Raw genomic sequence first — 27,865 nt, 5'->3', positions numbered from 1 at the left:
TGTAGTGATTTTTGAGAATTGTCCAGCTACCCTACCCCCGAGTTATTCACTTTCGACGTCAAGCGCCCATAACGCCAGCAGCCGCTCCCGGCAGTCAGTTGTGTGGATAATAATATCAGGCTAGAAGTACACAGTTTATGTGTAGTGAATGGGAAGAGGTGGAGGGAATCTCAATGGCTAAACGTCCACTCATGGGGCAGGACACACAGAAGATCGAAAAAGTGAGGCCCCTGACTCACACTAGGGTAAAATCTGTTTCAGACACTAAGAATTACTGAAGCCTCCTTACTGAATAAGTTGTAAGGGGGCTCCACTCAGGCGCTCTGGGGTCACCCAGGTAGAGAGGAGGCGTCTTGATGAGCCGAGTGGGGGCTGTAGCCTGCTCCTGTATCATGTTATGCTGCCCGTGGGCCCCACCAGCAAAGGCACATTCCAGGGCAGAGGCAAAGATCCATCTGAGGGCATCTTCCTAGGACAGTGGGGAGGGGTGATTTTGGTCCTGAGGCACCCGCTGCTGGATGTCACTCACCAGTCCAACTGTGTGTTCCCCAGAGATCTGCCCGGACTTCTCCCACACTCCTGTGTGTGATAAGCAGGATTAGAACTGCAGGATCCCCGCCCACTGGCCCCATTTGGCTGCGTCAGTGACTAAGCCGTGGGCAAGGCCCAACCAAGCTGCTCACTGGGAGGAAGAAGCGAAGATCCATCTGGGGGTCCTGCTCACGCGTTACCGGCTGTCACCCGTTAATCCAATGGGGTGCTCCCCAGTGTTCGCCTGACTCTCCTAGCATCCACAAGAGCAATGTGCAGGGTTGGGCCTACAGGGCCTCATCCCCTAGGTCTTGGCAGGCTGCAGTTCCGTTCGCGGCTATGGCTGGGCAATCTATCGTTAGGGTGGTCCAAGAGCACCCCGCCGTCACTTTTGATGTGCTGGGGTTGCAGGATATACTACAGGATGGGTAATCATGGGGTAGATTATTGGAGCTCACAGCAGTATCCATCTTGGCAACGCCCCAGGTATAACCCCCCCCCCTTAATTTGGTTGAGTAAGCCATTCACTTTCCATGTGACTACACAGATGGGATTTAATTGAGAGCTTCCCGTTTGGTCAACCTTGAGTGTGGTGATAATATGTCTGCCACCCTGTAAATGCCAATCTAAAAGACAAGAGAATGAAAGTGTCTTGTGAAAGAACCAAAACAGTAAACCCACAACAACCCAAAAGCTCCCAAACCCTATACTTCTGAAACATAAAGCACCTATCCAATAAGGCAGTCAACATAGCTGGGACTTCCCAAGAAACAATGCCTCGAACAATCCCATCCCTAACATCAACAATCAAAAAAAACAAAAAGGTAAAGTGAAGCAGTGAGTGGGTGAATGGCTTGGATAGTCCTTACCATGAAAATCAAGCACAGTCCCTCAAAATAAACAGCATTTGTCTTACATCTTCTAGTCCGCCTTGTCTACCAACAGCGTCAAAAGCAGTTTATATGCAATGAATCATGAGGCGGTCTTGCAGCAACTAATCACGGGCACCAAGCTCTAGGTATGATTGTCACCAATAGTACCCACAAATAATTCAGATACATCCATGGACTATTCTCAGCCCAGTGCATACTGTAGAGGAATTAATGCCATTAGCCAGAGGGGCAGTAAGTTCTTGCGTCTCTAGCAGTTGAGGGTTCCCATTCCCAATTTCCATCTCTGGAGTGTCACAGTACAAACTCATAAATTGATATGGGTCGTTGCTTCTTCCCCTCAATAGTGTGTCATCCTCGCCGACTCCATTTCATCACTTCAGTCAGATCCTGATTTGTCTCTTTGCTGTGTTTGCCTTTCTTCAGTACTTTTTCTGCTCTGTAACTCAATCCAATGTGCTTTTCAGGTTGTCAAAGAAAAGGGCCTTGGACTGCCACATCACTTAACATTTGGGGACATATAAAGCAGACAGTAATCTAGTTACATAGCGCCCAGATTTAGCTTGATGCCTTCAAAACAACACTGTTGAACCTGATTATTATAGTCAGGAAAAATCAATATCTTAGAGGAGCTGTGCATGGGGATTCCTAGTGTCCAGGCACTTGCAATATCGTGTTTCTGTATTTGTCATTAAAAAATCCAAATATGAATGGCTTGGGAGAGTTACTGGCGGGGGACTCGGCCACAGCGCCCTATTGGCACACTCTATAAAAAGAATACGGATGGTTCAGATTCCAAAATACAGACTTGTACCAGTAATATTGAAAAAGCAGTAGCTTGGATCCCAATCACCTTCAGGGAAACTAACTAGACTTGGGTTGTTTCAATGGGTCCTGCTCTTGGCATGCTCCTCCCACCTTTATCTTCAAACTGCGGATTGTGTCTTCTAAATTGGAGATCCTGCCCTTCACCTCTTTAGCTCTCTCCACAGTGCTCCTTAGGTCTTGTCAAAGGAGTATAATGTCCGATCTAACCTCACCGATGCAGGCTTCCAATATCTATTTCGTGCTCTCCATATACAGTATTGCAACCGTGTTTGATGAGGGGCCTACATCCCCTTCTTATTATCTGTCATTTTCCCTGAAGAAGATTCCTTCCCATCAAACACAGGTCTATCATACTAATCGTTCTTGGGTTGTTGGGACCTCGTGTATGTTTGCCTGAAACCATGGCATAGGGTCTTTCTTGAACAATATAGACAAAGGGGAGGAGTGCTCCACAGTCCGTTGCTGCCTGCTTCTTCTTCAGGGTGTCCAACTAGTGTACTGTCAATGCCAGTGCTCATTCATAGGAAGTACATGCATGCTACTTACGCAAACCACTCCACACAAGGCCTAGACACCACCAGTACTGCAACCAGCCCACATTGTCTTCGGCAACTGTTGTCTGCCTCCCCTCTGCCCGTTCACCCAGGACCTGTTAATTCCTCCACAAAGGTGCAGGCTCCATAATAAGCTCCATTGCTGGTGGGGCAAGAAAAGTGAAAAAATGGAGAAGGGCTCAATTCTTTCACTAGTCCGCTGAATGACCTGGTGATCAAAGTTTCGCAAAAGGGTTGGGGGGCATCCTCAAGTCCGTGAGCCATCTTTCTTGCCACAGCACAATCAAGTCTTACTAGGGTGGGTTCCAACAAGGCACTTCCTTCCCAGATGATGTAGCTCAGGCTCCTTCCACAAGGTCTGCCAGGTCTAGCAGCCAATTCTTATCAATCAGGGCTTGGTTCCTCCCCTCTCTCATCCTGCTACAGTCTCACTCATTGGAGAGAAGGGATGGGCAACCCCTGCATCATGCCTACTGCAGTCAGGGGTCAGGCACAGAGGTGTGTCTCTATGGAAGCTGCTATTCAGGCTGGGAAAAATCCAACCAGAAGGCACCTCAGTCTCTGCCCACAACCCCCAAGAGCATCTCCACCAGCGGCGCATCCAGCACCTCAGCCACTGCCCTCCGGGGGTATCTCTACTAGGAGGGCCATCTTCATTCTCCAGAACGCTGCTGTTTTCCTGTGGTAGGCTGCTCCTAAAACAAGCTCATACAGCAACCTGCAAACACACATCACACAACTAGGCCTGGATCAGCTCCCCTCGTCTCTTTCACGTCATGGCCGGGTTCGGACTGGGAGCGGACTTCATAGCATGGACGGCTTTACTTTATAAATCTTCTGCAGAGCGTGTTCGGACGGGTAGAGTAATATCGGAAGCTTGTGAGGTGACCCGGGGCACAAGACAGGTATGTAAGGTTGTCCCCTCTTCTATTAGCATTAGCCATGGAGCCCCTGGCGGCGAAAGCTACGACAGGGAGGTATTTTCACAGACTACAGGTGCAGGCTTGAATACATCATATAGCTTTATATGAGGATGACCTGCTTATGTTCCTAGGAGACACAGAGGGAATTACTGGGAGCGAAGGCAGTATTGCATGAGTTAGGGGAGATGTCTGGCCTTAGAGTTAACTGGGCCAAACCCTGTTTGTTCCCCACAGATGGACATAGGCAAGACTTGCAGGATGTGGCGGGAGTGAAGTGGGGATGCCGGTGCCTCCCCTATATGGGGGTCCAGATTTATCACTCTGGATCGGATATACTAGAGGGCAACATAGGTAGAGCGATACGGGGTCTAGCAGGCAGTTTTGATTTCTGGGGAACGCTGCCGCTGTCGGTTGCTGGGCGGGTGTCTTTACTTAAAATGGTGGCCCTTCCCCGATTGCTGTATTATTTCGGAACCTTACAGATTTGGATACTAGCGAAGACATTTAAGCAACTTACATTTATGATAACCAGGTTCCTGTGGGGTACTGGAAGACGGCGGGTTGCCTTGAAAGTGATGTTGCGTCCATGGTCAGAGGGTGTCTGGGCGGTACCGGACTTCGAATCCTATTATCTGGCTGCTCAATTGCAATTGTTGACACAGAGAGTGGAAAAGAGACTGCGAGGTATGGATAAGGGAGGAGAGGACACCAGAATTGCAGCAGCTCTGTCAAATAGTCCTAGACCTTCCTCTCCGGTTGGGTGCTCTCTCGGAAGAACTGCGAACAGAGCGGCAATGCTGGAGGTGCAGTTTCAAGAGGGGGGGCTTGAAAGTGCCGTATACCCCTGATATACCACTCTCAATGTGTGAGGCACTCCCTCACGAAGGGTCTTGACAGGAGCTGAGAGACTGGGCTGAGAGGGGGCTGACTGCCACTGGAGATTTATATGAGATGGGATCCTTCCTTTTTGTGCCTTGCAAGAGCGTTTTGATTTGAGAGGTGGAAACGTTTTGCTTCATGCAGCAATTACCGCAGCTATACGCGCCCACTGGAAAGAATGCCAGGCGGAACCTAGGGTTTTGTTGGGATGTTAATATGTAGTAACTGGAGTGGGGAAGTTTAAGACTATCACATGCCTGTATAAGCGCCTGACTACTGAGAAGTTGGACCCTCTGGATGAACTTAAGCGAAAGTGGGAAATAGATGTGGGTAAAGAGATTCCGGACAGGGCCTGGGCTGAGGTGGTGGAGAGAGCGTGGAAAAGTACCAGGAACTCCCGCTTTCATTTGCTTCACTTTTATATTTTACATTGCGCCTACCTCACGCCAGCAAAAATTAAAGCATACATTAATACTGACTCTGACGAGTGCCCAAGGTGTCGAGGAGAGGGGGCGGATTTCCCTCACATGTTGTGGAGATGCCCGCTGCTAACTGGCTATTGGACTGATGTATTAGCATTATTGAAGGAGGTGGCAGAAAGAGAGTTGTAGCTATCGCTAGGGACTTGCATACTGCATTGGTTACCCATACCTCTAGAACTAAGATCACCAGCAAGTTTATAGACATGGGACTGGTGTTGGCCAAGAGGGAAATTACGATGCATTGGAAGGCAACTGGGCCCCCAAGCTTAGATTGGTGGAAAAGGGACTTTGTTAAATGGCTGGAATGTGATGGCACAGTTAGGTTACAATTAGCTAGGAGAGTTGGGAACGAGAGGGCGCTAGAGGCAGCTAGAGCGTGGGAACACTTGGTGGGATTGAGGAACCTGGACGCTACGAGCGATGATGAAGCAGAATTGGGTGCCCCCAATACAATATAAGCTCCTTACAGCTTGCAGATGCACTTGCTCGACCATATTCTATAAGTATAGGTTGAGTGAGACAGGAATGGTGTCCTGCACACACCTGAATTGCTTACAACTAGGGATCCACTGACTACACACATCTATTGGGGCTTGATAGCTCCAGGAGCGTAATGGATGTCACATGCCTGGAAAGAGGAATGGGGGGTAGTTAGTTTAGTTTAAATTTATTGGGACTATTGATGTAGCATATTACGGGATGTGTTGAATATATGATAATGTGACCCTGGTCCCTCGATTATGGCCTTCAAGACCGGGATAGAGGGGGAACAAAGAAGTGTACTAATTATCCATAAGTAATTAACCTGAAAATAATGGAGGGGGGTGCTTAAGGTGTATACTGTATTTTTGATTGGAATTATAAAGCTAATAAAGTTTGTTTTAAAAAAAAAAATCAGCTCCCCCAGGGTCGATCGTATTGCTCCATATTTCTGGCTCAGGGATATGGAATTCCTATAGCCCGACACCCAGGACATATTGTCTGGGGTCAAGGGCAACAAGTTTTCATGTGCATTTTGTCCTTGGGACAAGTAGGCCCAATCCCATGCAGTACAAACCTTTTGGCTGCCAGTTTGCATTACCACATTATGATCAAGAAAGTGAACCATCTGCAGTTAAGGTACTATTTTTGTCCATATGTTCAAACTTGTATTTATGGTTAATTAATTGAAAGCCTTGATTATTAAGGTGAGAGCTCTAAGTAAATGTTGTAAGCTCTGACTGCACTACTGACAGTGGTTCCTGTATAAAAATGTGTACACATGTTTTCAAAATTTAGCAATATGTGGCTATGTATAATGCTCCCAGAATGCTCTCTGATTTGATGCAGATATTTGCAGATGCTTGAAAGGTAAGATTGATGATTCTTAGCTTTCAAAATAAAATGTTCATTAAAAAAATGAAAGCAGGGGAAAAAAAACATTTAAGCTAAACTACTGTAAAATTTCAGGTACCATTTCTTTGCAGCATCATTTAGCAACGTGTTGATGCATGCTAGTATTTACCAAAAATATTCATAATGGAAAATCAGTGTAACCAGTTTCAATAAGATTAAGGGAAACACAAATAAACAAGCATTGGCAAAGCTAGTGGGTCTGAACTTGGTGGTCAGCTTTTTAGTTTGGTCAATGTGTGACTTGTTTTGACATGGTTTTTGTAAAGCCTTATTAGTGTGGAAGCTTCTGGGCCCCGCTGGCCCCTCGCCATTATAACAAACATTGAAAAAAGCTAAAATTGTTTTTGGTCTCAAAAAGCACACACTGCCACAATAGTTATTGACACTGAACAAAATTAATTTTTGTGCCGATATGCTCTTTGTGAAAGAACACAATGCTGTCACTCACAGCAAAGCCAGCCGATGCAGAGAGAAAGACAGAATTTAATAAATGCAAAAGGTCATGGTCAACGCCAGACCAAATTAGGGGCCCAATTATTTAACCCCTTCACAGCGGGGCAAATTCCCCTGCTGTGCTGGGGGGCGGGGCGCGCACAGCGCCCCCGTGCTCATGATGAGCTCAGCTCGTCATGAGCCACGGTGGTCTTGTGCTTATGACGAGCTGACCTCGTCATGACCACACCAGTTTCTTTAGAACGCTCGCACAGCAGAGGAATTAGCCCAGCATGCGAGCGTTCAAACGGTCATGACGAGCTGAGCTCGTCATGAGACTCGAAGGTGCTTAGAAAGTCTCAAAAGTACACACATCGTATATGTCCTAGCATTAAGTACAGCTATACGGCTTTCGTGAAATCCCAAGAATTTACAGAAGTAGGACAAGAAATAGTACTAATAGAAAACATTTGTGGACTGCATTTTAGCATGAGCAAATATGCATGTGTAGATTTGCTCACACGAAAATCTGAGTGTTTGCAAGTTCACTTTTCCTCCAACCACTTTTTTCCCAACTCTGGAAGAAGGTTTACATCTGCAATTGTTAGGAGTACATTTCCAACATTTCTCAGTATGGGAAAAGATTAGAGCAGAGTTGTTGAAAACCCCTAAAACATGCAAGGTAGTAGGTTTGCACAGACTCAAAAGGGCATTCTAACCCTGGAACTATTGCTTACCACTACCTTCACAGCCCCAGTATGTAGACCTGCGGAAACGTGGTAACATAAGGGGGATTGCAAGTATTCAAACACTACTATGGTATGAGCCCTGGCATAATCAGAGAGGCAATATCAGAGCACTTATATAATGAGATTGCTGCCATAATTTTAAGTAGATTTATGAAGCAACCTGCCCCATGGACAAGTAGTAAATTCCACACCCCTGCTGGATGTTCCCTGTGACCATCAAGCCCGGTGGATCTCAACTAAGGCATACAGAGCGCAGACAGGGCAATTCTCTAGCTGAACAGGCTGTAGTGATAAAGGATCATGATGGATTGTACAGAGCGGCCCAATAACTCTAAGCAAATAAAACCACAACTGTGGCTTGCTGGTCACGCCCCTCAACATCTTGATATTTTAGAATTAACAATCCACTGCACTGCGACTCAAACTTAGCAACTCCTGTAGTGGAATTATATTTATATATAAAAAATATGTCATTAGCCGCCTTAGTCCAGAATGAGTTCTTCTGAAATGTGATCAGAAATGGAATAGAGTCTGTTAACCCAAACTATTTATATTCCTTGCTGATGCCTCTTGGACCCATTTCAGTGCTAGAAGACCAAAATATGGATGATATTCTGGTATCTGGATGAGGCATACAAAGGAAAGACACAGCAATGATGGTTACCTAGAATTAAATAACAATTCTTCTGTATTGGTAATGAGGACTAATGTAGAAGTGGCAGTCAAGAATTAGGCAAGATCTAACATCTAGACTAAATGGATACGAATACCCTGAGATTCAAACTATGCATTGGAAACACCGGATGAGTGACTGTGTATTCACAAAAAAAAAGCTATAAAAAGAAGCTATAGAAAGAAGAAAAAACAGCAGGGGAAAACAAAAAGTTTTTTAAAAGAACCCTCACTCACCAACCTAGTTGGTGACAAGCTTCATCATCGGGTTCTCACCAGAGAGGCCGAATGCCTCCCTGGTGTGCTTCGATGCCTGAATTACAGCGGAGCAGGTTTTTTTGTTGGGGTAGGAATGAAAGTGGAAATACAATTGTGCAATTAAAAGGTGGCCGATTTTAACCTATTAAATAATGTATTCCAGGCAAACCAGCAACCATTAAAAACAAATGTGACGGATGCAGACTAGCTGGTTAGTTTAGCTAGAGTAATTCGAATTAAATAAAGTAGTGATTGGTCGACATGTTTCAGCTTATGAGGGCAAATTTGCTAAGCATTCGTCAGGACCTTTGGTTGTTCCACGGCGGTATACGCACTCTGGGGCGTACCCTAACCTGTGGAACCCTAACGTGGTAAAACTCACGGTTCTACCAGTATGGCCTTCTGGACAATCCTAGACCATTGGAGCCTGAAATAGAAAACATAAGAGCACATATATAGTTTTTCAATATATCATCTTTGTCAACTGTATAACCGGCATCCAAAAGAACATTTTGTCATCCCAAGCTATGAGGAAGAGGCAAGCTCAAAATAGCCTCCCTTGTGTGCAAAAACGAACACAACCGTGTTCATAACTGCTTGATACATCCACTCCATACACATTCAAACATGGAGGGGTCTAGTTATACACGTGTAAAATCGTGTGCACAATCAATACGCCCGTAAAGTTGCAGGCAGATAGAAAACAAAACTTTGTTCATTTGTGACAACCATGTTAATGTCTGCTCAGTGACTTTAAAATGGCGATGGAAAACACATGTGCCCCTTTCAGAACATGCCACAGCATTAAGGTGAGTGCTTAAAGGCATGGGATAGTAGGTGCACTTGAAAAAAAGGTAAAATTTAAAACAGCAGCGTAGAGAAATTGGCTTACTCTTTAATCTAATGTTAATCACGTCATGGGTCCAAGGGGGGGAAGTAATGCTGTTAGAATCTGCAAGCAGAGGGAGAAAAAGATGGTGAAATGCCCCGAAGGGAAAGCGTGCGGGAAAAGCAACCCAGTCACGTTCCACTTACTTCTAAAGTTGCATGATCCCTCCAGAAACCTATCGGTACACGCCTTGGCCCGAATGTTAACATGTATCGGAAAAGCAGGATCCAAATACCCATTTCTGGTTAATTGGGTCGCGTTGAGGCGCGAGGACGTGTGACGTGGCTACGTAATGAAAAATGACTAGAACGCTACCCTACAGGTGATTCAGGCCAAAAAAACTTTATTTAGATAATGTGATCCCACATGTTAACGTGTTTGTTAAGTATTATGACTATAGTCAAAACTGATGAAAGAAAAGGCTTCAGTATCCCCAAATGTCCTCATACTCTAAGATAAAGTGCGCATGGGTGAAAACGATGTCAGAATGACAGGCAACTGACATCGTGCGTTGTGTTGTCAAAACCCATATTCTTTAAACAACCCACACATATAATGCATGGTTGCTGTATATATACCATGCCATTGTTCAACGTAGGGGTTTATGTGGTAAAATAGGACATTATGTGTTGTATTGACAAATCATATTTTTTCTTAGAACAACCCACAGTTGCAGTACAGGGTTGCTGTGTATATACTGTACTATTATTCCACCTGAGATGTTATGTGGAAAATAGGACAGGTACCACCCACACACAAAGGTTCCAACAGGCAATGAGGGGTTGGATGCAAGTAATGCGGGGATAGTGGTTATGCAGACACTAGTCAGTTTTAGTCAAAGGCTGGGTAAGATAATCAAATCAGAACCACTGAGACTTGCTGGCTGAAGAAGCATAATTGTTTAGACAGAAGGCAGTGATTAACGTTTGAGAACAGAGCCCCACGGGATATTGTCATTTAGTTCTGTGCGGTGTGTAGACAGGCGGTAAATCTATCGCTGTTCTTTCTCAAACAGTGATTGTTGGGTGTTGGGAACTGTTTTCAGCTGTTCAATGATTGTCCATGTCAAATCATTAGTAGTGTGATTCAGCGATAAAAAATGGTCCGTCAGTTTTGTGCTGTTCTTGCAACACCGGATGTTACTACGGTGTTCACATATACGTTGTTTAATTTTTCTTGTTGGCATGCCCACATACCTGAGCCTGCATGGGCAGGTAATCAGGTAAACCATGTTGGTGGAATTACAGTTTTTGTGGGATTTCTGCAGCCATTGTTTTCCCGCTTCCAAAGTAAGTTGCTTAGTAGGTGAGGTAAAATGGCAGACACTGCAAGATCCGCAGTGTATTTTAGAATTAACAATCCACTGCACTGCGACTCAAACTTAGAAACTCTTGTAGTGGAATTATATTTATATATAAAAAAATATGTAATTGGCCGCCTTAGACTCTATTCCATTTCTGATCACATTTCAGAAGAACTCATTCTGGACTGTTAACCCAAACTATGTATATTCCTTGCTGATGCATCTTTGACCGATTTCAGTGCTAGAAGACCAAAATATGGATGATATTCTGGTATCTGGGTGAGGCATACAATGGAAAGACACACCAATGATGGTTACCTAGAATTAAATAACAATTATTCAGTATTGGTAATGAGGACTAATGTAGAAGTAGCAGTCAAGAATTAGGCAAGATCTAATATCTAGACTAAATGGATACGAATACCCTGAGATTCAAACTATGCAACCATGAAAAAGTAAATCATTATTACTATAAAAAAGGCAATATATCATTATATTGTCCCCTAAGTAAGCATTGGAATATAAAAATAAATAAATACCACCAGCTAGTCACCAAAATAACCACCAAGACCTGCCCCTTTATGATCCACAATTATATCCCTAGAATACATCTTAAAGTTATCAAGTTTTCGATGAGTGCCAGGATTCGGGTCACAAAAATTGACAATGACTGAATAAAATATGCAAACAATACATAAACAATAGGGAATCAGTACAACTAAATATATTGGCTGTTCACAAAATAAACATTGTTTCCCTTCACCAGAGTCGCTGTGGTGTAGCTCCTTGCAGTATGGCCCTTGGAAAGAGAAAGATAAAACTTTGCATGCTAGATATGATGACAGGAAACTGCAAGACTATGCACACAATCATATCAGTGGGCCATGCAACACTAACAGTAAAAGCTAAACAGGCTCAAATACTACGTACAAAAATTGGATGGCTAATTACTGAAATAAAAGAAAATGTAAATGTAAAAGTCAAAGCAAAATCTTGACAGATTTGTTCCAGTAATAATATACAAGCTCCCGAAAAATATACTCTGGCGGGCTAAGAGGTAGCGGGCTGAAAAGGGCTGGAGTAAGATTGAAACATCAATAGGGGACTGTGCGCAGATGATGGGCAAAATTTCAAAGGTAAAATGTTCTAGTGTTGTACTTTACAAGACCTAGGGCCCGATGTAGGTAGGCAAATACCGGTCGGAAACGGCCGAAAATACCGATTTTCGGCCGTTTCCGACAGGTATTTATATATTGAGATGTAAGGGCATGTCAAATTACAGAATCGGTAATTTTACCGATTCTGTAAAATACCGAATCGATAAAATTACCGATTCTGTAATTTAACATGTAGGTAGCACTGTAATCAGTGCTACAAGGGTTTAAGAATTCGTTATTTACCACCAACTAGAAGTTGGTGGTAAATAATGAAAACCCTTCAAAAAGCATTTTTTTTGCTTTAAAAATGTGCAATGTTGCAGACATACATGCCCTAAGGGCATGTATGTCAGCAAGATGTGCACCCATGCACAATTAGGGGTGCAACAGGGTGTCAAAGTGACACCCTGTCCCCCTTGCAAATTCGGTAATTTTACCGAATCGGTATTTACTGATTCGGTAATTGGCATTGATTCCTATGGGCCTCAAGGCCCATAGGATTCAATGGCAATTACCGAATCGGTAAATACAGATTCGGTAATTACCGAATTTTACCGATTCGGTAATTTAAAAATAGAAATTACCTACATCCCATATACTCTTAAATACCAAATTGGTATGATTCGGTATTTAAGAGTAGGTAAATCGAGATTACCTACATCGGGCCCTATGTGCTTTGCTTATGAACTATTGCCTTACTACAGCAACATTTTAAAGAGTTCCAGGCAAATCTATTACATACATTTTGCACTGAAAGGAACTGTTAATAAAACAAAAGCAACACTTTGAATAAACTTCAAATAAAAGATTCAAACCAACTCTTACCTGGTCCAGTTGTCTGCTGAAACTTTTATAAATATCATGTCTATTAACTTCAAATATTGCCTTCCCCTTATTGAAAACGGCATGTATGAGAACTCCCAAAGAATACATGTCGCTAGCTGTCTCACAATTTACTGCAAGTATGTACTCCGGTGCTAAATATTGTGGGTTTGGCAGACACCATGGTGGTAAGTTTGGATCCCATTCTTTACAAGTAAATTTCAGCTACAAGAAAAAGAAATATAAAGTATGTTAGTGTGAACATTATTAAGGGGAAATAACGATCGATATATTCAACTGAACTACAAATGAGATTTTGCACCAAGCATTATAGTGGCATGCAACAGAATTCCCAGTTTTTTTTTTAAAGGTTTGAGAGAAACTCTTACTGAACCTACTAAGAATTAAAATAGGTTCCCAAAACAAATGTGAGAGAATGAGTATGGAGGACTGCTCATGAGAAGACTACTGCAGTTATCTAATTTATGAAATGAGTTTCTTTGTGGAACAGAACAAGAGACATCAGCATATTTATCTTACATTTAGTAACTGGTACCATGCTGCTGAGCCATGGTCAGTGATTAATTACGTTATGGGCATTGAAGAGTTAAACAGAGGTTTTAGCAGGAATGAAAGTAAAGGATCTCCACTAATGTTCAACATGAGAGGTGTGAGGGTCATCCAGGTTTGGATAGCAGTGAGGTAGTCATTAGTGCGTGATTTGTGGTAGGATTGAGAGTGGGAAAGGAGAAGATAATTGTATGTCTTGGCATAAAGGTGATAAGAGAACAGAAGGAGAAGGTAAAGTCACCAAGGTAGATGGTGCATAAGGAGAATAGGTGTGTACGTGTAGCTGACCCTTGGGGGAACACCAACTGGTAGTAAGGTAAGGTGGTGATCTCTTATAGTCCCATGGCACTATTTAAAAACAATGAAATGTAAAAAAGTAATGGAAACATAAATATCAAGAAGGCAGCTAAAAAATAAAGGTGATGGTCAAAAATAAATTACAATAAACATATGTATAAAAATATATAAACAAATGTGTGTATATACATATACATAGCCGCTTCGCCTTACTGCTGGTGCTGGTGGACTGCATTACCAAGGGATCTGCGACCCCTGCAACGACCGCCTTCACCTGTGCCTGTCTGCCGCTGCGGGGAGAATAAAGCAGCTCGCCGCTCCCGCAACGCGCGCAGGGGGAAGCCCGGGACAAGGGCGGTCCCCTCCTCTAACTCCGACTTCATCGTAAGGTCAGTCCTGTAACTCATCCTATCAAATTTGTAAGTACAGTGTATACAGTGACTGTGTGGGCCCGGTTATCAATCCTATGATGACCAAACGCGAAGGGAAGAGGATAGGTGCACTCACTGGTAGCAGCGTCACAGGGACTTCAGATCAATTCATACTAAGGGCTACGTCTGTCTTGGAGAAAGAAATCGCGATAACAGAGCATCGCCTATCCCTGGATCCGCAACAAACGAAAAGATCTTCCCTGGGTTTAATTGCTACAGCTCGCTCGCCACTCCACTTAGTCGCCAACTCTAACACACCTATGCTCATTGATGAGGCGAGTGGCTCTGTGACTCCTTAAACTGGGTCACCGGAGGCCGCCGCAAAATCACCTGTAATTACAAATGCTTCTACTGTGCTCCCACGAACGTCGGCCAGATCCATATCCAAAACTAAAAATATAACTACTCAATCGATCGCCGACCCAGCGACGAAAAGGAAAAGGGGAGGTGGTTCACAGAGGCCAGCCACAGCGAAAGCACCAACGATTAACAAAAACGGAGGACGAGCCCCAGTTTCAGTTGACGAGTGTAGCGCACAAGATAACACTGCTACCGCCCGCTCGGATTACAACATTGCTTTCATGGGTGGTCCCAGTCCGAACTTAAGTGAGGAAATGTGGAGAAGACTTGAAAACCTATTAGTAACCTTACTGACTCCAATTACTTACAGATTGAGTCAAATTGAGGAACGCCTAATAAATACTGAATCCAATGTTAAAACAGGCTTTTCAGCATTAGAGGACCGCTTCGCCCAACCAAAATCCGCTTATGTGAACATATCTAGTAATTTGGGGAATAAGGTCCCAGTCTTGGTCACAGACAAATCCAAGCTTCCGCACTCAGAAGCTATGAAATATACTTCCCCCAGGGTGTCTATTGATGTAGCCCTAGCACCACATAAGGAATTTACTCCTTTGCATAGGAACGATGCCCAACTAGGGAATCTATCTGGAGAATTTGCCCAATCAATCATGAGCACCCATGGGGATGGCAAGATGTTAACAGCAACAGCTCTAACTAAGAACATTAATTGCAAGAACTGTTGTCAGGACAGAAGAACCAGCACAAATATAGGTCCACAGGGAAATAGGGATATGGAACACAATGTAGTGCAACAAAGCTTCACTGCTCTTAACCTACCTCCGGCAGCTGCTGCCTTAGTGGTAGTTCTGAAGAACGTTCCGCCGCTGCGGGCAGCGCAGATTGAAACCACGGACCACTTATTTTTCAAAGCGCTGCACTGGTTTAATACTCGACTTAAGGACGCCGGGATATGGGAGGATGGGGTTGATGAACACATGATAATGGCCAGATGAACACTGTGGATAGGACCCTCTAGGAAAGAAGGGAATGATGACTGTGTAGTCGGTAACTTTAACAATGTACACATAAGATTTCTGTTGGATAATTTGGGAGGGATGCCGGGAAGACACACTGATAGAGTATGTATATTACCATTAGGGTACTTTTACAAGCCGGGGTCTGGGGTCCCTAACGTGCTGGAACGCCAAGGGAAGAACAGGCACAATTGGGTACCCTTCGGAGTAACACAAAGATCAAAGAAGTCCCTCTGTTTAATAGATTTGCCCCATTATCCGACCTAGATCTATGTGACTGACTACCTTCACCAACCCCCACTCTGGTGGAGTATTCTGATAGCAGCGCAATTCTGCCCCAGTGCTCTAAAAAGGTCTTGTACCAATTGAAGGATAAGAGTCAGGCTCACATGGAGCCTCCATTACCCTCTACAAATTATAAGGGTACACACCCATCGCGGATCTCCCTGCTATCCTGGAATATTGCTGGCTTAATTACCAAAACATTATCTCCTGAATGGTCATGCTTCATTGAGGGGTATGACTTTATTGCCTTTCAGGAAACCTGGTCGGTAGATATGATCTGCTGCCCAGGATACCTGGCTTTTGGCAAAGCTGCAACTGCAAACCGCAAGGTGAGACCTAGTGGGGGTTTGTTAATATGGGTCAAGCAACTGACATCGCTCTTAATAGAGGAACTATCAATACATAGCCCAGACATTCTTGCCATTAGGATCTGCTCAGAGGCAGCGCAAGACTTTATACTGGTTAATGTGTATGCAAGAGGGATTGCGGGTGGGAAAGCCTCACCAACTATTGCCCTCCTGGACACATTTATAAACGACCTGGTTGGCTTTAATGTCTTGGTTATTGCTGGTGACCTGCACTGCACATTTGAGCCGTTAGGCTTAGATGATTACAGCCTTAGTATGGAGGAAGACCAGAACTGGGGATACCATCCTTATCGTAACCACCTATTAATAAATGGTCTTAGACGGCGCCCCAGCTTAAGAGTTTATGCCTGGGGAGGGGGCTAAGGGCTACTTATGGGAGAACTCCCTCAGATATTGAAGGTATTAATACCTATTCTAATGGGATCAGAGGTAGTAGAATTGATTACATTCTCCTTAGCTTGGAGCAATGGCCCAGACTTGCAGACATGCAGGTCCACCATAGACCGGAGAGTGACCACTTTTACTAACTCTAGCTAGGAATGGTTTAGATCAGCCCAAGGTTGCCTTGAGAACTTATATAGGAGACGTAATTATGACTCATGATTTCCGCCGGCTGAAATGGGCAGTAGTTTCTGAAGATGAAGTTGCCCTAAAGCAGATCAAGTTATTAATAGAAGAAGCTTTAACACGCCTTGGTTCCAGAGACATTTTGGATAACCCTTCTATTGACCTTATGAAGGCCCACGAGGATTTATTTGCTAATCTAAAGTCCCTGTTTACAAAAAGCAGAAGACCTGTTAGCCATACTACAAAAAAAATCGGCCAAATGGTACAATGAGGCATGCGGAATTGCATTCAAGCAACTTTCAAACACAATTAAAATAGGAGCACCTCATGAGGTCAAAATAGCAAGGGTAAATTACAAAAAAGCACAAATACAGGCAAAGAAGGCCTTTGATGAGGACAGATGGGTGAATCTATCCAATGCCAGTAAGGGGAAGAACTGGACCAAATTCTGGTATTTAGTGAAATGGGGCAGTGGTGCGACTGACTCAGCACCAGTTAACAATGTACCTCCAGAACTCTGGGTGGAGCATTATCGATCCCACTTTGCTTCTTCAACTAGCAATGTAATAGCCTACCCTGCGGTTAATACAGAGGCTGTCCTCACCTTTGATAAAAGGGAGTTAGAAAGGGTCCTGGAGGGCGTCCCAGCAGGGAGGGCGCCCGGTCCAGATTGCATCCCAACCGGCATCTATCAGTCCGACAGGAAGAACTGGACCGAATACATTTTTATCATCTTAAATGCCATTGCTAGAGGTACGCCAATTCCAGATACATGGCGTAGGGCTGAGATCAACCCCGTATATAAAAAGGGTGATCTTGCCTGCCCTAGTAACTACAGCCCGATAAGCCTAATTGACACCCTTCAGAAAAAAGTGGCTAGACTGGTGCTAGGTAGGGTCAATGAATGGGTAGTAGACCAGAACATATTATCTACCTATCAAGCGGGCTTTAGACCCCACGTTAGCACCATAGATCAAGTCTTCAGATTTATGATGATTTATTGGAACACAGTGATCCTAGCGGGAGGACCCTCTACGCAGCCTTTGTTGATTTAAAATCAGCTTTTGATCTAGTGCCACGCTATAAGTTATGGGTCTCGCTAAAGGAGGCAGGGATGCCTCTAGAAATTCTAGGTTTTATCATTAAACTGCACGAGGCGAATTACGCCCAGGTAAGGTGGGGACAGCAGGGCGAATTAACTGATCGGTTCCCAGTCAACGAGGGAGTGTGGCAAGGGTGTGTCCTTGCCCCTACCGTATTCTCTCTGTTCATAAACAAGGTAATCAGTAATTACACCAATTTTCCAACCGATGCACCAACTCTTGCCGGCCCAAGGGTTCCTCTTTTAATGTTTGCAGACGATACTTTAATTTTATCTAAAACTCAAACAGGTCTGCAACGTGCCCTTGACAGATTTTTGCAGCAAACATGACCTTAAAGTAAATGTTGATAAAACAAATTTCATGGTGCTGCATAAACACAAATCTATTAAAGACAGAGTAGAAATGAATAAGGCACCTTTGGAACAAACTGATACCTTTACATACTTAGGTGTGACTATGGGCAGGAGGATGAACACAGTTAGATGTTCTAGTTCTAAGGCACAATCAGTAAGCAGGTGCCTTATTAAAAGAACATCGACTTTCAACTACTAAACCGGTGGGGCCGGCTAAATCAATTTACAATGGGAAAGTCAGAGCTTTGATAATATATGGTGCAGAACTTGGGGGGTTTGAAAATCTATCACCCCTAGTCCGGGCACAAAATAAGTTTCTGAGATCACTGACCGCCCTTCCACAATCCACCCCTACAAAGCCTCTTCTATTAGATTTAGGCTGTACCTCTTTTGATGAGGTGGCTGGTTTTAGACCCATAGCCTATTGGAGGAGGCTATGGACCATTTCAGAATTGGCATCTTATGCACATGCTTTAATGCATACCAGAAATGCTGACCTGTCTTCAAAAATCAAATGGCTCCAGAAGCTTAAGCAATCTGTATGACATGGGGCTTAGACACCTGGGGAAAGACCCAATAGGGAATTCATTTACTGGGATATGATCCCTAAAAAGACCCTGTCAGTGGTGGGCAGTAATACGCTCACAGGTATCTTCCTGGAACACAAGTTCGCAGTGGAAGCAGAGGCCCATTGGAATCTGATCACGATACCTAGTGTTAGGAAATTATATCACCAATTTAGTGTGGAAACTCTACCGCTAAGACCACTCACTGCAAAATGGAACAGGGCTTTAGACATCAATTGTCCCTCGTGTCCATCTCAGGAAGAGTCAATAACCCATGTGTTGTTCGTCTGCCCGGCCTATAAGGGTCCCCGCCGTAAGTGGCATAAGCCGCTCTGTTCTAACCTAGGCACCAGATCGGGTATGGTAGCATTGCGCATTCTGGTAACAAATACCCGACCAGACATTGTCATAGCCACTACGAAATTTCTAAGCTGGGCCTCAGCACTGCGAAGGAAAAACCTCCTCATCCAAGGAACTAAGATTTGAGTACATTACTGGATTGCGGCTTCTCCCATGTAGACTTTTTATGAACATGTTTTTATATGGATTGTTCTTAAAAGCGATTTTATCAATATAATTGCTAGGGTCTCTTCGATAATCAGTGTATTAAATTTTGTAAGAACGGTTTGCTTTTAGGGTGATACCCTTTTAATGACATTTTTATGATTGTATTGTGTCTTTTATGATTGGAAAATTATCGAATAAAGACTAACTGAACAATACATATACATACATTACATATACATACATATATATATATATACACACACACACATTCTCTTCCACTAAGTGCACATATCAATTTCATCCAGCACAGCTACTCGGTGTCAGTAGCAGGTGTGCATCCTGTCAATGATGCTCAACAGCCAACGTACAATAGAGACTGCCACTCCAAAATAGCAATTCACCCATTTATTCAGGTGCCACACCACACGCTTTGGTTTGTAAACAAGCCTTTGTAAAGTAAGCACCCTTACACACAACACAACATTAAATACCTGATAATGAACATAGAAAAACATTACATGCAGTCTTGTCGCACCAGTTGTTTTTGGCTATATGGGAAACTACATGGAAATTAATTACAATTCTGAATTATGTTGAAAGTTATATACCAGTGTATTTTGTCATAAACAATAATGCATTATTCTTCCATAAACTCAAAACATAATATGTGACAAAAACTACAATTCCCTTGATTTCCACCCCAAACTGGGAAGTACGCTTGGAATCACAAAATCTCCTTACTTGACAACATAATCAAGAAAAAAGCATTATCGCCAACTATCCAGGACTGCCATGGGTACTTGCTTATTACCCAGCTTCATGAATGTATTTGTGGGCTGGGGGAAGGAACAGGTAGTCTGGAAAGAGCAGGATGTCCATTCTTGGGTATTTCGTGTTGTTGTTGTTGTTGTTGTATGTACTTTATTCGATACAAAATTATCATAAAAGCATGTACAATCATAATTCATCATTTAAACTCCATTGTTACATACAACTAATAAATACACTCATCTAAAAATGTGTGTTAGAAGTTATTTACAATAAAAACAGGATAAACACAACTCCTATACAAGCAGTAAGAAAGCAGCAGAACCTCAGGAATGGGCCCACAGACGACCTAGCTCTTGTTGTCCCTTAGCAGCTTGGTGCGTGTCAGTCAAGTGCATCCCAGATACTTGGCTAGCCCGCAAAACATGGTAAGGGAGGTGGTGTCAGTTTTAAAAATGCGTAGCGCCACCCTGTAGTTCTTGGAGCCCAGATTTTTACAGATAGGTTTGAGCTATCTTTTTCTTACAAACCTATATGCTGGGCAAGCAAAAAGGAAGTGGGCAATGGACTCAGTAGGGGCCAGACAGCCAGGGCAACAAGCAGATGTTAAATTGCATTGTTTCCAGCCTACTATAAGGTCATTAAGCGGGAGAGTTACAAACCTCAACTTCAAATAGAGCATTCTATCTCTTGAAGATTGTATAAAGTAAAGATAGGATTCCAGTTTTCGGACAGGTTTATGGTTCAGAAACTGCTCAGTGAGAATCCCCCAATTGGAGTGGAGCGCCTCCTCTGCTTGTACCCATTCCCAATATGCTTTGTTAATTATTTGTTTGGGTGGTGGGGTCTGGCTAACCCATGCCTCCCCAAAGCCAATGTCTGATACAAGCTGTCTAAGCTTACAAATCCATTTGATCTTATTAATAATAATAATTTATTTATTGTAAAGTTAATAAAAACCATAACAATTTACGTAAAAAACAACATTCAGCATATGTTAGCTTAAAAAAAGTTTCCATAAAATTTCCTTTCATGTTCATGAACTTGGCATAAAACATAAAAAAGCAATTCTTAAATCAGTATTTACATATTAATAAGAGACGTCCATCTGTCTTTTAACCACAAGACTGAAGTATCCAGTTAAGATTATTTCGTTAAGGACTCGCTAGCTTTCAATAGTTTTTCATGGGCTTGCAAAAACGTTACCATTCTACAATTCATTTGGGGGTCAGTTGGAACCAGGCTTCCAATAATGGCTGATCTACATGAACGTATTCTCCTGTCCAGGAAGACTTTCTTCAGAAAGGTTACACGCTCAGATTGCAGCTTCTTGCAGTGGCATATTAGATGAATTAAGTCTTCCTTTTCATAACCACAGCGACGGCATTCTTTAGACTCAATATGCCTCCAAGATGGTTTGTCGGCTAAGGTTGGAAATTTGCCAAAGCGCAATGCCATAAGTCGTTTTTTAATATAAATAGAGAATGTTGTGTCTAGGTAGGCTGTCGGTTTAAGAGTTTTGTAATTATTAATCACAATCCAAAAATGGGAGCGATGGGAGAAAATACCTTTATCTGTTAACAGCGAATGAAGTTTTGCAGCTCTATTTAACGCCTGCTTGAATGATAAAAAAAGGCACATTTTTATTCCAAAGGTTAGAAGAACATGTTGCCTTCAATGCACTGGTCAAGAATTTGTTGGCCTGCGATTTTTTTTGCGTTTCCAATTCCAGCCATAAGAATTTGTTGAGGTTATTTTCACTAGCGCTTTGCTTGATTCGGTACCACACCTTTATATATGTATAAAATCTGCCCAGTAATTCGTTCATTAAGCCAAATTCTAATTGCATTTGCGCAGGTGAGGCGGAACTGGGAATTTGAAGAACCTTTTTATACATTTTTGTTATTAAATTGTTAACAATTTCCGAGTCTTTACCGTGCATGGCGGCACTTGCATATGATAAGGTAAACAGTGCTTTGGCTGAGATAATTGTCAGGAGCGGCCTCAAAGATGGCCCTTCCAACTTCTTTGCCAGTGAGCTAAATGCAAATATTAAGGCCCCCGCTCTCGGAGTCATATAATTTTTCTGATCTTGTAGGGATCTGATCTTATTGCCTGTATCCAATTTGATGAGTTCGCTAAGGGTAGCAGCATAAATAGCCAATTCAGGGGTCCTTCTTAAACGCACCCAGAAAAGTAAAGGGCGGAGCCTTACGATATCTTTAATGGAACGTTTCCCAAAATCCTGGCGAAGTGGTATCAATGGGATGGAGGGTGGGAGAGTAACCAGACCTCTATAAAACTTATTTTCTGATCTTTCTAGGTCAATGGTGTTCTCAAACCCCCATAATACTGACTCATAGAGTGCTGAAGGCAATGCTTTACCATCGTAGACCACAAGGGCCGGGGCTACTGGTCTACTGACAGAAAGTTGCTGGTCTCTTAAAATTGCCCCCAACACCCGCTTATGGTTGGGAAGCATTTTAGCCAAATGGGAATTTCACTTCATCAAGTTGTTAACCCGAATACCCAAGTAATCAAAGGACTCAACAATATCTAATGGAACACCGTTGAGTGTGATACCATTCTTAAATCGTTTGGACTGGGATAATGTCATCAATTTTGTTTTGGTGGTGTTAATGGATAGCCCCGTAAATCACAAATCAGGCTAAACCTATCTAGCAGTTTTTGCAGGCCTCTTGGACTTTTTGATATCAAAAGGGTGTCGTCAGCGAAGAGGAGGGTAAGAGATTTCTCCCCAGCCAGGGTTGGAGCGTTGGCTGGGTCCTCTCTCAAATGGTCTACCACCCCATTAACAAAGAGAGAGAACAAAGTCGGAGCCAACACACAACCCTGGCGTACTCCCCTGTTCATCGCCACCCTTTCTGTCAACTGTCCCTGGTTACCCCACCTGATTCTGGCATAGTTCCCCTCGTGGAGCTGTATGATGAAATCCAGAATCAAGGGGGGTATACCTAGCTCATACAACACCTGCCAAAGCTTGGCACGAGGTACCAAGTCAAAGGCGGTCTTAAGGTCAATGAAGGCCAGATATAAACTGCCTTTCCCAATGACCACTGATTTCCAACGGATCATAAAGAATCTAAATACCTGATCCATCATGCCTACTTTCTGTCTAAAACCCGCCTGAAAATGTGAGAGGAGGTTCCCATCTTCCATCCATGACCTTATCCCCGTGAGGAGCACCCTGTCAACCACCTTCTGTATTACATCAATTAAACTGATCGGCCTGTAGTTGGCTGGGTCCTCCCTATTCCCCTTTTTGTATATGGCTACCACCCCAGCGCCCTTCCAAGAATCAGGGACGGGATGGCCTCTAGCAATAAGGTTCATCAGAAGCAAGATGAAGTGAGCCCAAGGCTTTGGATCATACAGGAGTAAGTCTCCGGGAATGCCGTCAGGCCCCGCCGCCTTTCCTGGAGCTATACTCGCTATAGCTAGGGATACCTTGTTGATCTCGAAAGGTTCGGCTAGTGTAGAGCCCTCGGATAGTACTAGAGGCGTCTCATTCTGTGGAGACAAGTTACCTTCATCACCACAATACAGGCTAAGAAAATGGTCATGCCATTGTTGCTCTGTAATGTGGTTTGGTATCGGGTCGGCTCCCTTCCGGGTACCTTTGTTAATTATTTCCCAAAACACGGTGGTGTCTTTCAGTTGTGAGGCAGATTTGACCTCCTACCAGTGTGATTCTTACCAATTACGCTTAGCTTGCTCAATTGCCCTGGCGTACTCTTTCCTGGCTGTTCTTATTGTTAGGGAGTCTTTACCTCGTAGAGCTTGAGATATAATCCATCTCTTTTCGCTGCATGTAGCAGAGTACCAAGGGTTAGAAGAGTACCAAGGGTTAGAAGGTCTGGGTCACTATGCTCCTTAATAATAAAAAACATTCCCAGCCTTTCTATTACATCTTGGTAAAACTTGGGGAATGGGGAGTCCTGTGTTTCCTCACAGGTGTCGTTGGTCAGTTCAAGCTCTGTAGACTTCTGATCTATAAGCTCCCTTATGCTAAGCAATTTATCCTCCTGATTTAAAACCTTGTGCCATTCAAGGCGTCTGTTGCAATTAGAAGGCACAACCTCCTTTGTTGACAGCAATGGTGCATTTAGAGGCTTGGTAGAGGTAGCAGCCCAGTTACTAATAGTTTGCATGCATAAGGGGTTGTGGTCACTATCCAGGGTGGGTTTGACTTCCATGTCCAGAAGATCATCCCATAACCGTGTATCCAACAAAATATAATCTATCCGTGAGGGACAGCTAGACCTATTATATGTATTGGCCCCACTTGGGTCAGAGCATGTCCTGCCATTTACTGCTCTTAAGTTGTATTCCAAAGTTAGGGCGTTAATTTGGATAGCCCTTTGTGTCCACTTCTTTATTGGCGCTAAACTGAGGGATGGTATAGCCAATTTGTTATCCTCCTCCCCAATGCCCATCAAGTCCTCCCCACTCAATGGTTCATATGTGCAGTTGAAATCCCCTGCTACAATGATACCAGAGTGGGGGGAATACTGGACAGCTCGGTCTCTAATGCTGTTAAGGTTGCTGATGTTTAAGCCCCGGGAGACCCTCTCGCATAGACATTGAATATCTCCACATTGGTACCGTTTGTTGGGCCTTTGATCGTCAGGTGTAAGATATCATTTGAGGGTGTATTATGCATGATAATGGTCCAATTCAATAAGATATGTATCCAAATGTGGAGACCCCTCGACGGGCGACCTTTCCCTGAACTTGTGGCTGGAATTAAATATGTAGTGAACCCTGATTTATACTCCAAGTCTCCTGGAACAGGCAGATGTCTTGGTTGTCAATAAACTCTTTCCACTCCGGGAGAGACAATTTTTTCTGTAAACCTGCTATGTTCCAGGAGAGGAAATGAATCACCCTTTAGATAGTTCCAGTGGGCCGAGCATCACTACCTTCCACACACCTAGCCCAATCAACATTAGGTTTCTCCCCCTCATATCTTTCTAACCCCAGGCTACTATGGTGAGGATCATCTCCATCACATATCCCCCCCACTAAGTTAGTATGGGAGTTCAATGGCAGAACCTCATCCGGTCAATCGACTGTACTCCGTCCAGAGTCTCTCCCCACCCTGACAAATTACCAGAGCGGAGACCGTCGGATCTGTATTACAGAATGCTCGGGGGGGGAGTACGGAACTCTAAGGCCAGTAAGTTTTCAGCAATTGCTGCATTGAATACCTGTAACTCAATGCAATACGTCTGGGAGTTACCCGATGTGATCCTCCTCACTTTTGCCATGTCCTCCCGTATAACTGACCTGCAGCCCCTTACATGCCGTAGCCAGTGAATCGCTTTGTTTTGGAGGGATTCGCTGCTTTCATAACCTTGGGGGCTCTTAAGTTTTGGGACCTGGATCATGTAAATTGTTGGAAGGATGTTCCCTAAGCAGAGAGTACTGCCTTGCATACTTGTTCTAACCTAGATACTCTGGCCTTCCTTAAGAGGAGCAGGGCAGTGGTGGCTTGTTTTGATGGAGGATTGACCCAATAATTTTCCCTTGGCTCCCCGGTCTATGACGGTCTCAGCATAGGATTTAGAATTTCTAGATAGAGTAGTCATATCTGGAGGGCCCTGGGCACAATTAACTAATCCTAACGGTGGCCTAGCCCCAACCCCCATAGAACTCCCTGGCGGTGCCCTGTTTACTCGACTGGTGGGGATAGATGGTGTAAATGGAGCGGATGTGCCGGGCAAATGGAAAGGTCTACGTGTAAGCACTTCCACCTTCTCTCTCAAGGAAACCAATTCTCTTTCGAGGAGTTCTACTCTCTGTAATAAAACCTTGTTTGTAGCTCCGCAAATGCTGCAATTTGCTGCATTAGCGGGAGACTCAACGACATTGTGTTCACTCGATGTGGCTGGTGAGATACCTTCATCGATAGATTCTAGGACTGCAAACCTATTTGTACGGAGTAGTTGTATGTCTGTTGCACAGTCCTGTTGGATCCCTTTGGGAGTGTCTCCTATTATCTTATTTAGGATTTTCACTGGGGAAGTTACCTCTAGGGTCACATCAGATGATCTATGAACTTCACAAATGGGAAGCTTTTGTGATGATTTCTTATTAAATATTGAGGGAATTACTATTCTCTGCGTCTGGGCTAGCACATCTTCAAGTGGATTGGTGGTAACAGCCGTGTTATTAATGTTACTGGCTCCCAAAACTTCTTCACATTCAATGACAATGGCTTCACTTCTTGTTAAAACACAATTGCTAGCTTTGTGGGGTACTTTCTTAGCCTTTTTTTCCTTTTTTGCTTAAAAGTGCCCCCCCCCCCTCGCCCTCCATTGGCTTCCTTTTCCCCAACTGATAGGAAGGCGTAAAAAAAATAAAAAAAAATGGAAAGAGACGACACCCCTCTTTTGGGATCTTAACAATTACATGCCCTCGTGTATAACTACCGGGGTCTGACCTAATTGATTCACACAGTACCTTTGGTCCTTATGTCCCGTAATCTGAATGAAAGAGGGGGGCCCTGCCCTACCTCTTCCTGGCGATGACGGGCTAGGACGGGCCCGTCCTTGGCCCGGGGTTCGCCCGGCACGCGCCTGTGTGCTTCCCAGGAAGCGGGAGGCGCGAGCCGCTTATCAAACAGTGCCGGTGTTGAAGGAGGGGCTCAGCACGCCCTCGCGGTCCCGCTGTTTCCTGGGACCAGTAGTTCGCCAAAGAGTGTCCCCTGATGCCTTAGCGAAGCGTCTCCCGTGAAGCAGGAGGCACGAGCCGCTTATCAAACAGTGCCAGTGTTGAAGGAGGGGCTGAGCACGCCCTCGCGGTCCCGCTGTCTCCTAGGACCGGTAGTTCGCCAAAGAGTGTCCCCTGGTGCCTGGGTATTTAATGTATAGTTGGGGCACTTATCTGACACATGCTTGTTGTTGTAGTGTATGCCATATTAAATAACTTCTCTCCACCCAAAATGTGGGAACTACCCAGAGCACCCTGCTTCCTTTTTTGCATAATTTATGTTGCACGCTAAGCCTGAAAGGGTATTGTCTTGACTTGCTCCCTTGTGTTTGGACAAAGATATACCCCCCTGAAGAGCTCTAACTAAAGCAAAAAATATGTTGATTTTATTCATTCCAAGTTGGCTTGGATTGTATTTTACCAATCCAAAGCTGTAATACTGTGCCTAGAGTGGTAACATTGTTTTTCTTTTTTAGGTCGAGCTCAGCAATGCAAAGCATTGTGTCTAGCTTGACAACTTATGTCGCCCGTCTCCTGGGAATCTGAGACAGGGGTCGGGCACGCGCGGCGATTGGTTTCTGTGGACGCGCACGTCCATGCAGGTGCCGTGCACATCCCCTGCCTCAGATTCCCTGTGCGCAAACACACACACACAGCCACACTCACTCACTCACGCATACACACACACACACACACACACAGACACACACACAGACACACACACAGACACACACACAGACACACACAGAGACACACACACAGACACACACAGAGACACACACTGACACACACACACAGACGCACACGCAACAGGCACACACACGCACGCACACACAGACACACACACACGCACGCACACACAGACACACATACACACACGCGCGCACACACACATCCCCCCTCACACCCTACTTTCCATGCTTAAGCACACTAGCGGGCCCCACTCACCGAGCTTCTGTGCGAACCCGAAACACACCCCACCTCTCCACTTCACCCGGGCCCCCTCCTGGGACCCGGGACTTCTCTGCATTTCCACCGGTACCGCAGGGCTCTCTCTTCCTCATGGGAGCCCCGCATCAACGCGCAACACCGGCCTCTTCCGGCCGCGTCACAGGCTCCGCCAATGTCACGGGCAAGGATGCCTGACTTCCTTGTTTTTTCTCCACTTCGACCACTGGGTGAGTCTGACTGAGGCTATAGTAAACTGACATCCC

The 27,865-nt window shown here is 44.2% G+C and overlaps 1 protein-coding gene across 3 annotated transcripts in view; it reads right to left on the bottom strand.

Annotated features, from left to right (window-relative positions):
* Nucleotides 1–27,865, bottom strand: part of SCYL2 (SCY1 like pseudokinase 2) — a 366,719-nt gene that overhangs the window by 253,039 nt on the left and 85,815 nt on the right. For all 3 annotated transcript variants that reach the window (XM_078678675.1, XM_078678685.1, XM_078678690.1), the window contains one exon: nucleotides 12,768–12,989. In XM_078678675.1, the coding sequence (XP_078534801.1) occupies nucleotides 12,768–12,989 (222 nt within the window). The remainder of the gene's footprint in view (nucleotides 1–12,767; nucleotides 12,990–27,865) is intronic.

Source organism: Lissotriton helveticus, chromosome 1_1 (assembly GCF_964261635.1).
Source record: "Lissotriton helveticus chromosome 1_1, aLisHel1.1, whole genome shotgun sequence".
Lineage (NCBI taxonomy): Eukaryota > Metazoa > Chordata > Amphibia > Caudata > Salamandridae > Lissotriton > Lissotriton helveticus.
Note: the sequence above shows the minus strand (reverse complement) of the source record. Positions and strands in the feature narration are given on the sequence as shown.